The sequence below is a fragment of the Perca fluviatilis genome, chromosome 21, assembly GCF_010015445.1.
Source record: "Perca fluviatilis chromosome 21, GENO_Pfluv_1.0, whole genome shotgun sequence".
In the NCBI taxonomy this organism is placed as follows: domain Eukaryota; kingdom Metazoa; phylum Chordata; class Actinopteri; order Perciformes; family Percidae; genus Perca; species Perca fluviatilis.
The window spans coordinates 7,318,158-7,330,327 of NC_053132.1; the positions used below are offsets into that span (position 1 = coordinate 7,318,158).

General features: G+C 42.9%; 1 protein-coding gene across 1 annotated transcript in view; it reads left to right on the top strand.

Annotated features, from left to right (window-relative positions):
- Positions 1-5,500: 5,500 nt before the first annotated feature.
- The window catches only part of LOC120550847 (ATP-dependent RNA helicase DHX8), a 12,442-nt gene continuing 5,772 nt past the window's right edge, over positions 5,501-12,170 (top strand). Inside the window, exons 1-14 of the mRNA XM_039787744.1 lie at positions 5,501-5,676; positions 6,001-6,086; positions 6,198-6,270; positions 6,593-6,684; positions 7,384-7,490; positions 7,699-8,079; positions 8,333-8,477; positions 8,891-9,097; positions 9,702-9,789; positions 10,065-10,162; positions 10,459-10,606; positions 11,111-11,292; positions 11,744-11,938; positions 12,061-12,170. The exon at positions 12,061-12,170 is cut by the window's right edge and continues 76 nt beyond it. Coding sequence (XP_039643678.1) covers positions 5,568-5,676; positions 6,001-6,086; positions 6,198-6,270; positions 6,593-6,684; positions 7,384-7,490; positions 7,699-8,079; positions 8,333-8,477; positions 8,891-9,097; positions 9,702-9,789; positions 10,065-10,162; positions 10,459-10,606; positions 11,111-11,292; positions 11,744-11,938; positions 12,061-12,170 — 2,021 coding nt within the window. The 5' untranslated portion in view covers positions 5,501-5,567. The remainder of the gene's footprint in view (positions 5,677-6,000; positions 6,087-6,197; positions 6,271-6,592; positions 6,685-7,383; positions 7,491-7,698; positions 8,080-8,332; positions 8,478-8,890; positions 9,098-9,701; positions 9,790-10,064; positions 10,163-10,458; positions 10,607-11,110; positions 11,293-11,743; positions 11,939-12,060) is intronic.

The window sequence follows — 12,170 nt, forward strand, 5'->3', positions numbered from 1 at the left end:
ACTCTATTCTTTGCAAACTAAAAAGAACTTCACGTAGACGTGAACATGTGTGTTTACCAGGACAGTGGAACAGAAGAATGCAAATCCAAGTACTGGCGGCCCAAGGGAGACAGGATGGCCTACTAATACCTCTCCCCCTGTCTCCCCCCTCTGTCTCTTTCACTCTCATGTACACACTCTCTCCTAAAGAATCTTACATGGATCTGCTCCAACAGTAGTTTTCTTTTTCCTAGTCTCATTTCTATTTTATCAGTCTGAATAATCCTCCCAGTGTCTCCGTCTTTTGTTTTCATCAGCGCTCACCATAGAGCATCAAGGACAGCCATGCACATGTAGCATGTGCTCTGTATGCATTAGAGACCTCTTATGTAAGTGTGAGTCCACTCCCCTCCCCTTCCTGTTGCCCATACGTTTCCCTCCTTTCTTTCAAATCAGGTCAGGTGAGGACGGCACAGTGAGTGAGACGACTGCCCTTAAACAGCCCCGTAGGGGTAAATGTATACATGTTCCTGGGAGCCTACACCACACAGGGGAGGCAAAAGGAAAGAAGAGGGCGGTGTTTGAGGAATGTTTTTCATAAACATTGGCTAGATCCATAGCAACATGAGAGAGAGAGAGAGAGAGAAAATAAATTCTGTATGAATCTTAAAAGCCCTAATCTAATGAAGCAGCATGGTGCCACCTGTTTCAACATCATGTTTCTTTTTGGCGCTGATTTCCTAATGTTATTTTAACTGGGCATTTTGTCTACTTCCATAACACTATATGGCCAAAAGTATATGGACACTCCTGTTCACTTTTGGTCTGGGGCTGTTTGTGGTTTGAACCGGGCCCCTTAATTTCAATTGAAGAAATAAGAGAAAAAAAATTACTTATATGCCTACTGGTTACAAATGAAACATTCTTTTATTTTTTTTCTCCCAATTATCAATTCTGTAAATCGAATGAAACTCTTCAGGTCTGTGCTCCGGTTGCATATGCAGTCCTACGACATATGACGTATACATGGAGCATAAGTGACCAGGAAGCAGCTGTATTTTTCAGTGTGTTATTCCGCGAGTAAAGTTAACCATTTTGTTGTTTTTCTGTATGTAGGAAACGATGGGAGGGTTTGGTCCACATTTCCGAGCTGCGTAGGGAGGGCCGTGTGGCCAACGTGGCTGATGTTGTCAGCAAAGGCCAAAGAGTCAAGATCAAGGTTCTCTCATTCACCGGCTCTAAGACCAGCCTCAGTATGAAGGTATGAAGAACGGACAACAACGTATTGAACAGATTTAGTCAAGTTAGTCTGAAGTAGAATAAATGGGGTTTACAGATTTCTTGTGTGACCCAGGTTGGAAAATTGAGATTTCGATAGCACCCATGGCCATGGGCTGTTTGTGGTTTGAACCGGGCCCCTTAATTTCATTTGAAGCAATAAGAGAAAAAAAAATACTTATATGCTTGTGCATATGTACATATGTAGCTAGTGCCAGGGATTGGCTTAGCTTTGCATAAAGACTAAAAGCAGTTAGCCTGGCTCTCCCCAATGTTCAAAAATACTCTCCTAGCACTTCTAAAACTGGATTTATAGTCGTAGCAAGGGGTTAACAGGAGTCCTACCGTAGGTACCAGAGGTTTTGAATCATAGTTGAGTGTTCGATTTCACTCGTTAATCTCACCACTGCAACACTAGACGAATGTATTGTTTCTAGTTTGGTGTGGAAAAACTTGACTGACCTGCACAGAGCCCTGACTTCACCCAAACATCGACGATGTTTCATTTCCGGGATTGCTCCGGTGCCCAGTGGAAATTCCGTCGGATGTCCCTCATTTTCGGCTGGATGTCCGTTACCTTACGCTTCCTTTGTGTTGGCATTCTAACCTCCGGTGGATTTGTGAGGACTACGGTTAACTGCTCCTCAGATCTCTGCAGGGTAAATCCAGACAGCTAGCTAGACTATCTGTCCAATCTGAGTTTTCTGTTGCACGACTAAAACTACTTATGAACGAGCACATGTTCCACCCATAGGGCCCTATTTTAACGATCTGAAACGCAAGTATGAAACGCCAAACGCAAGTAGCTTTGTGGGCGGATCTCGGGCGCTTTTGCTATGATACCGGCGGGATAAATGACTCTTGCGGCCGACGCAAATCTAAAATGGGTTGGTCTGAAGTAGGTAGGTGTGGTTTGGGCGTAACGTGAAAATAACCAATCAGAGCGTCATCTCTCATTCCCTTTAAGAGCAGGCGCGCTTGTTCCATGGCTGACTGCTATTATGATGGCGGATTTGCCTGGCGCACGCCAGCGGGAGCTGTCCGGGATGCGGCAAAGTAATAAATGCCCGTCTTGGCCGGGTGGCGATGTTGCTGCGGCCTCTCGGGCGCATCTCCTCAAGTCTGGAGAGGATTCTGCAGCCATGGAACGTGGGCCTCCAAACGCACCACCTGCTCCTGTTGTGCCCCTTCCTCCTCCCCCCACTCCATCTCCGTCCACCCGCTCCATCAGGAGCACATCGCGCATTACTCCCGGACCAGATTCCGCCGGACTGTCCAATCCCACCGTAGTTCAACATCACGTCTCCTTAAGTCCTCTAATATTTCCAAATTTATGTCATCAACACATCCATGATTCATGGAAATGTGTAAAACACAACAAGCCACAAAGAATGCTGCAACTTTTTGAGGACTGTACTGTAAAGTGCCTCCTGACCTATCCAAACACATGAAGCGCATTTTCAGTAATATTTTTCTTTGTAATTATGTATGGTTTTCAAAAATGGGAACTGCTGTAGATGAGAGAAGTGTATGCGCGTTGTGCACACACTACATTATGGCCAAGCATTCGTCCCTAAAATAGCATCTGAATAACGCGCTACTGACTTTAGACTAGCGCCACTGACTTTAGACCAGGTTTTTCCTGGTCAGTGGCGGAATTGTTTTCTGAAACTGCAAAATAGGACCACATAACGTTTGCGCCTGAACACGCCTCCTCTTTTCGCTGAACCGCCCCCTGGAGCGCAAATAAATCCCCTAATTTACCGGCGTGCGTCTGTGGAGGGAAAAGTCCGCTGTGCGTCGGATGCAAAATAGGAATGATACATGCGTCGGTGTACAAAGGCAATTGCGCTGAGTGCAAGATAGGGCCCATAGACTGTTGGTTCCACCAAAACAAGTTCCTTCCCGAGGCTATTTTGCAGAGGCACCATTGCTCCGTCCGGCGCTTAGCGCCGCCCAAGACGATAATGATTGGTTTAAAGAAATGCCAATAAACCAGATCACGTTTTTCTCCAATCCCGGAATGTTGTGTGGTTGGGACTATCCAGACTTAAACCTGCATTCTTTCTAATGGCCAGCAGGGGGCAATTCCACTGGTTGCACATTAAAGTCCCTATTGTATAAAATTCTATGAGAAAATGACCCTATTTCTCACCTATTTATTACTTCAGAAAACAGTTAGTTTAGCTAGTTACAAGTCGTCTTCAAAATAGCATGGTGTTCATGTTGTAAATGATGGTCCCATTTAGAGAAAAATACACGATAAAGCGAGAGGGGTGCTTTAGGGCATGGCTACCTTGTGATTAACAAGTCGCTAACATGGCTACAAACAAATTTGTGTTTATTAACACTGGAGTTCATGAATTATAGTAAAAAATGATTTTTCTTTACTAGTTAACTGAACCCAAACAGCTAAATAAATTCCAGATTTAGTTTTTGACAGTACAAGGGGGAGAAAATACTTGGAAAAAGAAAACTGCATTGACTTGGAAAAGATCATGGGGGACTTATGACGAAAGCGACCTCCTGAGATGAATTACTGTCTGAGTCAACATAGGAAGACATAAACATGTAAAATGATGCTTTTAAAGTAGGCGTGGGAATGTGAGAAATGACAAGTGAAGCAAAAATAATTACCAAAGATTACAGAAATTCAGTGCTTAAGTTTAACATACTGTAGCAAGACACATGCAGATGGCATCTCTTAAAATGATAAATGTCGGAGATTGTGTGAGCATGAAGTCATGCGAGAAGTTATGAAAGGTTTCTAGATGATGAATTAAGCAGTAGTCTGTTGCAGCAAATAAGTGGCATATTTATGACTGTAATGTGGATTAAATTTGAAAAGGAGATTAGGGGGTTGACGGTCTGAGAAGAGAGTGCCAACTAGACCCAGACAGATGGAAATATTTAAACAGAGGTAGTGTGTGTGGGAGGGTCTGTAAGATTACATCAAGGAGTATAGGATGTGCTGGGAGCTATATGGAGTGTGATCCCAGGCCGAGCTAAGGATGTCTCCCATGACCTGCATACCAGCATGTAGCTACTCCCAGCATAAACACCATACACCGAATGCAATACATTATGATGACCCTGACAGCACATACAAAGTCTTACAAAATGCAGTACTGATTTACTGGTCCACATTTCTCCCACAGTAAAACACTTCCAAGTCTCCATGAGTCAAAAACCTGTTAGTGAGTACAAAACCATGAATCATGACACTTTGCAGTGACACTTTGTGTACTGGCCAAGCTAAAAAGATAAAGTCATAGTGGAAGCCTCAGCTAAGTGTCCAAGATTGCATGGTATGGTTCATTGCTATTAACTGTGTACAGTAAAGTTCATATGTCCTAATAGGTAAGAATTTTGGATAGCCTACTCTACATGGCCAAAAGTAAACGTGGACTACTGAAAAGTACATCCAGATGCGACGCTGAACATTTCATTCCATAGCCGTAAACATTCTTTCACACTTTTGGGAAGAATTTGGGGCCTGGTTGCAGAGATTAGTGAGGTCGGGAACAATTGGGGTAGGCCTACAATTAATCCTAAAGCTGTTGGATTGGGTTGAGATCAGGATTCTGTGCAGGCCAGTCTTTTTTATGGACCTTGTCTTGTGCATAGGGGCATCGTCATGTTAAAATGGGAAAGGGCCTTCCCAAAAAGTTGCCACAAAGTTAGTAGTCCTTGACATTCCACTTCCACGTTCTGGTTTGCTATGTGGAGTAGCCAGACTCTAATCCAGCGTGCTTATGCAAAGCGAGACTACAAAGTTAGAAGCACAGAATTGTCTAAAATACGATTGAATTGATTGTAGCATTAAGATTGATTTGCTAAACGAGAAGTAACACAAACATCCATGAAAATCAGCACAAGACTAAAAAACATTACACCTGTCCTCTTAAAAGTGTGCATTTAACATTTACAAGAGCCATATCCTACAGTTCATAAAAAAAGGACCAGGAGCATAATAAGGAAAAAAATATACAGGTTATATATTCATTTCACTTTGTGTTAAACTGGTAGGCTGTACCTCAGAGATGCATTTGGTTTGATGGATCACTTTGATAAAATACAGATGATTATAGTCTACTACTGTCAAACCCCAAATGACAAATTGATCTTTGAGACCACTTTACATTCATTGTTAGGGATTTGGCGCCATCGTGCGGCAAGTAGAGGCAAGACTGGCCACCCTTACGTAATACATCCATGCTACGTACTTGACGTAAAATACGAAAGTGGGGAGGAAGTTGACCACACATCAAGTTGTCTACCTTCTCTGAGCAAAACAAGACTCGTGGAGAATGGCAGACGGTGGAGTTGACGAGCTATCGCAGCTTGAATATTTGTCTTTGGTGTCCAAGGTCTGCACGGAGCTTGACAACCATCTGGGAATAAGTGACAAAGATTTAGGTGCGTATTTTGTGGCCGAGAACTGCCGATCAAATCGAAATATACCAACTAGCTAGCTAGCTAACTAACTAGCGAGCTTATGCTAAGTAGCTGGCTGTTGTTAGCTAGGTAGCCACAGTGTTTGTTATCTGTAAACTGGCATGTTTATTTTTTTCCGTACTGTTGCCATGCACAACGTAACGTCAATTAACGTGAAATGTGTAGCTAGGCTTGTAGTAAGAGCTCAACATTGTATTATTTCAACGTTAGCTAGCTAGTTAAGCTAATAGGAGTTAGCTATTTAGTTATTGTTCATTTGTAACGTTCATTTGTTCATTGTTGCAGCTGAATTTGTCATCGACCTTGCTGAAAAACAGCCGACCTTTGACGGATTCAAAGCTCTTTTGCTTCAAAATGGAGCGGAATTCACAGTAAGTTCAATGCGAAATGCTATATTAAGCAAATAGTCGTTAGCTAGCTAACTGTAACGTTACGTTACTTGGTAACTAACGGCTTTGTCTTCTGTTTGTTGTTTATCGTAGGATTCTCTCATTGGTAATTTGCTCAGGCTCATTCAGACTATGCGACCTCCATCCAAGTCATCTACGAGTAAAGGTAAGTAAATGTAGCTAACCGTTGAGCTGCCAAAGTAACGTTATTATTTTAGTTTAGTTTGTAACTAACTAAACTAACTAACTACTAAAAATGGGATTGGGTGCTGCTTTGGTTGAACTCTACTCAGAGCTAAAAAAGCATATACTTGGGGGACTTTCCCACAACATACTGTGTATTTTGTACTTGTATGTTGTCTATTATTGTACTGTGCAACTGCTACATCTCTCTAGTTTCCTTGTACAATGTCACATAGTGTTATTTCATACATTTCTCCTTTGGGAATAATCAAAACCGCAATTAATTTATAACTGTCCTTTATCAGCCTGTGAGGCTTTGGTCAAGCCGAAGACAGAAAAGGATAGGTTGAAGGAGCTGTTTCCTGCACTGTGTAGACCAAATGATCCAGTGCCAAAGGTACGTTGCTTTAACACATTTGTAGGGGGTATTTGTTTGACTTGTAACCATTAATGCAAAACAAGATCCTGACATGTTGACTGATTGTTTTTGTTGGATTTTCTTAATAACACAAAATTAAACATAAAAAGAGCCAGGAGTTACATCTCAGTTCTCTTAAATTGCATCCCCGGCTCCTCCACTTGCCTCCCTCGCGTCTTAGTCTGTCCCACCGAGGAAGCACGGGAGAGACGCAAGGAAATCATGGGAGGAGAGAGGTAATGAGGAAATGGGTGGCGTTGGCAACCGTTTCAGCTGCACGGCTTCCGGGAATGTTGCTCTCGTGTATCCTCGCTTATAGCTTCTTGGTGATCCCTCCCCGATGCTCGCTCCTCGGGGCAGAAATGAGAGCTTTGAGACGGCCTTCACGAAGAAGGAGCAGAACCACTTCTGGCTCAGCAGATGAGCCATCAAATAAGAGACCTCATGTCTCTTATTTGATGCACCTAATGTGTACAGCCTTTGCTGACATGTTTTTCATTTTGATGTGTATTCTTAAAGTTAGAAAAAGGTGTTGTGTACCTGTGAAGACCAACATGTCTGTAGCATAATGCCGTTATACAGAAATTAATTTGATCGGAAAACTAAACAAAGATGTTGACCAGTGAAAGTTGAATGGTACTGTACTGCTAACTGTTTTTGTTCAATTGACTTTCTCAGAAGCTATTAGATGAAGATGATGTGAAGGTAGCAGCTGATGCCATGAAAGAGCTGGAGATGTTTATGCCCAGTGTCAGTGGGACAGAGTCCAAAAGCAGCAAGAGCAGGTAAGATGACTATGGACACCGGTCACATTTTGATTTGCCTTCTTGAAATGGATGTAAGTAATGTTTGCTTTGTTAAATATAGGAAACAAAAATACCACAACCAGCAAAAATAAGCACTTCTATTAAGTTTATTGTGTGAATTAAACTTTCTTTTTTTTTTTTTAAACGATTACATGTGAACTTTATTGTACTTTTCTAATTTTTACAGGTCAGAAAAGAGCAGACGCCACAGCAGAAGTCGAAGCAGAGAAAGAGACAGGCACAGAGATCGTGATAGAGATCGGGACAGAGATCGGGATAAGGACAGGAAGAGGCGGCATCGCTCAAGGTCCAGGTCTCGCTCCAGAGACCGTGATCGGCACCGAGATGGAGACAGAGACAAAGATCGCGGCAAAAGAAGAGACAAATCTTCCCGCTGGTCTGAGCGCTCACCTAGCCCCAAAAAAGACCAAGACAAAGACTCTGACCGCTGGAAGGACAAACATGTGGACCGACCACCACCAGAGGAACCTTCTGTTGGAGACATATACAATGGCAAAGTCACCAGCATTATGCAGTTTGGATGCTTTGTTCAGTTGGAGGGATTAAGGTTAGTATTAAATTACCAAAATGCCATTAATACAACTTTAGCTTAGCCTACTGGTTGAAACATTATTTTTTTTTTGTCCCAATTATCAATTCTGTAAATCGAATGAAACTCTTCAGGTCTGTGCTCCGGTTGCATATGCAGTCCTACGACATATGACGTATACATGGAGCATAAGTGACCAGGAAGCAGCTGTATTTTTCAGTGTGTTATTCCGCGAGTAAAGTTAACCATTTTGTTGTTTTTCTGTATGTAGGAAACGATGGGAGGGTTTGGTCCACATTTCCGAGCTGCGTAGGGAGGGTCGTGTGGCCAACGTGGCTGATGTTGTCAGCAAAGGCCAAAGAGTCAAGATCAAGGTTCTCTCATTCACCGGCTCCAAGACCAGCCTCAGTATGAAGGTATGAAGAATGGACAACAACGTATTGAACAGATTTAGTCAAGTTAGTCTGAAGTAGAATAAATGGGGTTTACAGATTTCCTTGTGTGACCCAGGTTGGAAAATTGAGATTTCGATAGCACCCATGGTACTTTATTAATTAAATGATTTAAAAGATTTGTGTCTGTGTGTTCAGTTTATTCTGATATGCCATTTATATTAGAGCAGGTAATAGTTTGAGCCAGTTAGTCAAACAAAATTGACTTAATTAGTGATTAAGCTTCTCTGAATTTCCCATTAAGAGATATTTGGAGAGTGTATTTGGAAATACTAAGTTCAATCATCATGGGATCTTCTCTCAGGGTAGACTGATTGTTTCCCCCTGAATTGTCAGCACGTAAATGGTCTAATTTTTTTTCCTCTTTTCTTTGCCAGGATGTGGACCAGGAGACAGGAGAAGACCTGAACCCCAACAGGAGGAGGAACGTAGGCCCAGACGGAGGGGATGAGATCTCCATGAGAAACCCCGACCGGCCCAGCAACCTGAACCTGGGACACCCCCCTGAGCTGGAGCAGGACGACACCTTGGAGCGCAAGAGGCTCACCAAAATTTCGGACCCAGAGAAGTGGGAGATCAAACAGGTGGGTCTATAGAGTATGGATTTCTGCACACATTTAAGGTGGCAGAAGAGGCTTTGAGGAAAACACTGAATCCCTTTGTGGGTTTATTTTATCACATGCTAGTCTCGCATTGCCAGACCTATCTCCACAGCACTGCCAAGGAGGGTCTGGCTAGTCCACAACATTCCGGGATGGGAGAAAAATGTGCTCTGTCCGCTTATTGCCATTTCTTTAACACAATCACAATCGTCTTGGGTGGCGCTAAGCGCTAGACGGAGCAACGGTGCCTCTGCAAAATAGCCTCGGGAAGGAACTTGTTTTGGTGGAACATGTGGACGTTTAGTCGTGCGACAGAAAACTCAGATTGGACAGATAGTCTAGCTAGCTGTCTGGATTTACCCTGCAGAGATCTGAGGAGCAGTTAACCATAGTCCTCACAAATCAACCAGAGTTTAGAACGCCAACACAAAGAAAGCAGAAGGTGAGGGACATCCGGCCGAAAATAAAGGACATCCGGCGGAACCTATAGCGGCACCGGAACAATCCTGTTAAATGAAACGTTGTCTATATAGACTAATCACATGCCAATTCTCATGCCTTTTTTTATTTATTTTTTTATATAAAGATGATTGCTGCTAACGTCTTGTCCAAAGAAGAGTTCCCTGATTTTGATGACGAGACAGGGATCCTTCCTAAAGTTGATGATGAAGAGGGTAAGAAGTCGAGCACTACAATTTATAACCACATACCTGCAAAACTAATGCCATTACCGTCAGCATGCTAACACACTAAACTTAACTAGGGAACATTATACCTACTGATCAGCAAGTTAGCATGCCAGTGTTACCATTTAGCTCAAAGCACCACTGTGCCTATGTACAGCCTCACAGAGACGCTAGTATGGCAGTAGACTCATAGTCTTATGGCTTGCTTTATGAAATATGACTTGTGGACTGCTTCCTGATTGATCTTGTTCACTGCAATTCAGATGAAGATTTGGAAATTGAGCTGGTTGAAGAGGAGCCCCCGTTCCTGAGGGGACACACCAAACAAAGCATGGACATGAGCCCTGTCAAGATTGTCAAGGTACTGGGTTTGTGTGTTCTCACATATTTTGCTAAATACACAGGGGGGAGACTACACAAGAACTAAATTGAAGTCTACAGTTTAGTTTAGATGTACTTTTGACACCGTTTCTGTGTTAGATTTATTTCAGGATGGATATCCATGGATGGATGGCTGGCTGAAATATTTAGTAGATAATGTGTTCATTGACTGAGTAGCTGTTCAGCACACATTTTCAGTGACTGTAAATATATATATAATATAATAATATATAATATATCTAAGCAGCATGGTCTTGTGTTTCCCTCTGCCCATAGAATCCAGATGGCTCTCTGTCTCAAGCGGCCATGATGCAGAGCGCTCTGGCTAAGGAGAGACGAGAGTTGAAGCAGGCTGCACGAGAGGCAGAGATGGACTCCATCCCCATGGGGTTGAATAAACACTGGGTCGACCCGCTGCCAGACGGTAAGAAATCAATTAGATGTGCGCATTGTTATTTATAAACCACAGACGTTGATGCTGAAGTACAATTGCTCAAATCCCAGTGTCTGCAATAAAAACATCTGCCAGCTTGAAATTTGCATACTGATCACCCTCACCTCTGTCTTCAGAGTTTTATCTTTGCTCTTGGCATAATCCAGTTTTGGAATCTGTGCGTTTGCATGTCTTTATCAAAATCGAGCACAGACATGAGACTTGCTTAACGATGGCAGACAGCACCCCCTCAGGCTTGCCAGTACTGGAGATGGTTATCTGGTTTCCTGCAGCCCCATATCTGTCCGGATGGAATAGTCTTGCCATGGTGTTCTTGTATCCCCTCCGTGGTCTAGGCACTTTCCAAGTGTGGGCATTATCCTGCAATAACCATGCAGATCTTGCAGTGACATAGCTACTGATGCGATGAGATTTTAGTTGTGTTAAACGCAGTTTTTCTTCATTATTGAGCACACTTCTACTCCTCTTTCACAGTTGATGGTAGGCAGATTGCAGCTAACATGAGAGGCATTGGCATGATGCCTAATGACATCCCAGAGTGGAAGAAGCATGCTTTTGGAGGCAACAAGGCCTCTTATGGAAAGAAGACCCAAATGTCCATCCTGGAGCAGAGGGAGAGCCTGCCTATCTACAAGCTGAAGGAGCAGCTCATTCAGGTTTGTCACAGTTTAAAATGTAGCTGTATGATTCACATCGGAGATTATAAATGATTTTGATTGGGTTCTGTTGAAAATGTGATTATCCTTAAACAAGCAGATGTTGATGCGTAAGTATGTTCTTGCTTTGGGATGTGTTAAATAGAAAGATCTGCAAAATGGAAATTACCAGGTTTCTTAAATTTAGTTTGATATGCTTTTTATTCTGGTGCTGCTTAAGTTTGATCTCAAACAACCCTCTACAGAAATATGGTTAAAGAAAAAAAAATACAGTACCGATTCCACAGTGCAGGTGGTTGCATCGTCTGTAGGTTGTTGTTGTTGTTGTTGTTTTTTTTTTTTACCCATGTTAGTTTTAATCTTTTCTAAACAAAGACAAAATGCAAAAGGGGGAATGGCGGCGACTCAAGTGCAGTTTGTAACATTTGCTCTCTGTGTTGATCTGTCACAGGCTGTCCATGATAACCAGATCCTGATTGTGATTGGAGAGACGGGGTCTGGTAAGACCACGCAGATCACTCAGTACCTGGCGGAGGCAGGCTACACCACCAGGGGGAAGATTGGCTGTACGCAGCCCCGTCGTGTAGCCGCCATGTCAGTGGCCAAGAGGGTCTCCGAGGAGTATGGTTGCTGTCTAGGCCAAGAGGTGAGCGCTTCATCATTTATTGTCTTCACATTTGATGATGATGGTAAAATCAAAAAATGTATATATTTTGGAATTGTTTAGTTAAATCTCTAAAGGGCTAATATAGATATTATTTGGTCTAGGTGGGTTACACCATCCGTTTTGAGGACTGTACTAGCCCCGAGACGGTGATCAAGTACATGACGGACGGTATGCTGTTGAGAGAGTGTCTGATCGACTCTGAATTGGGCCA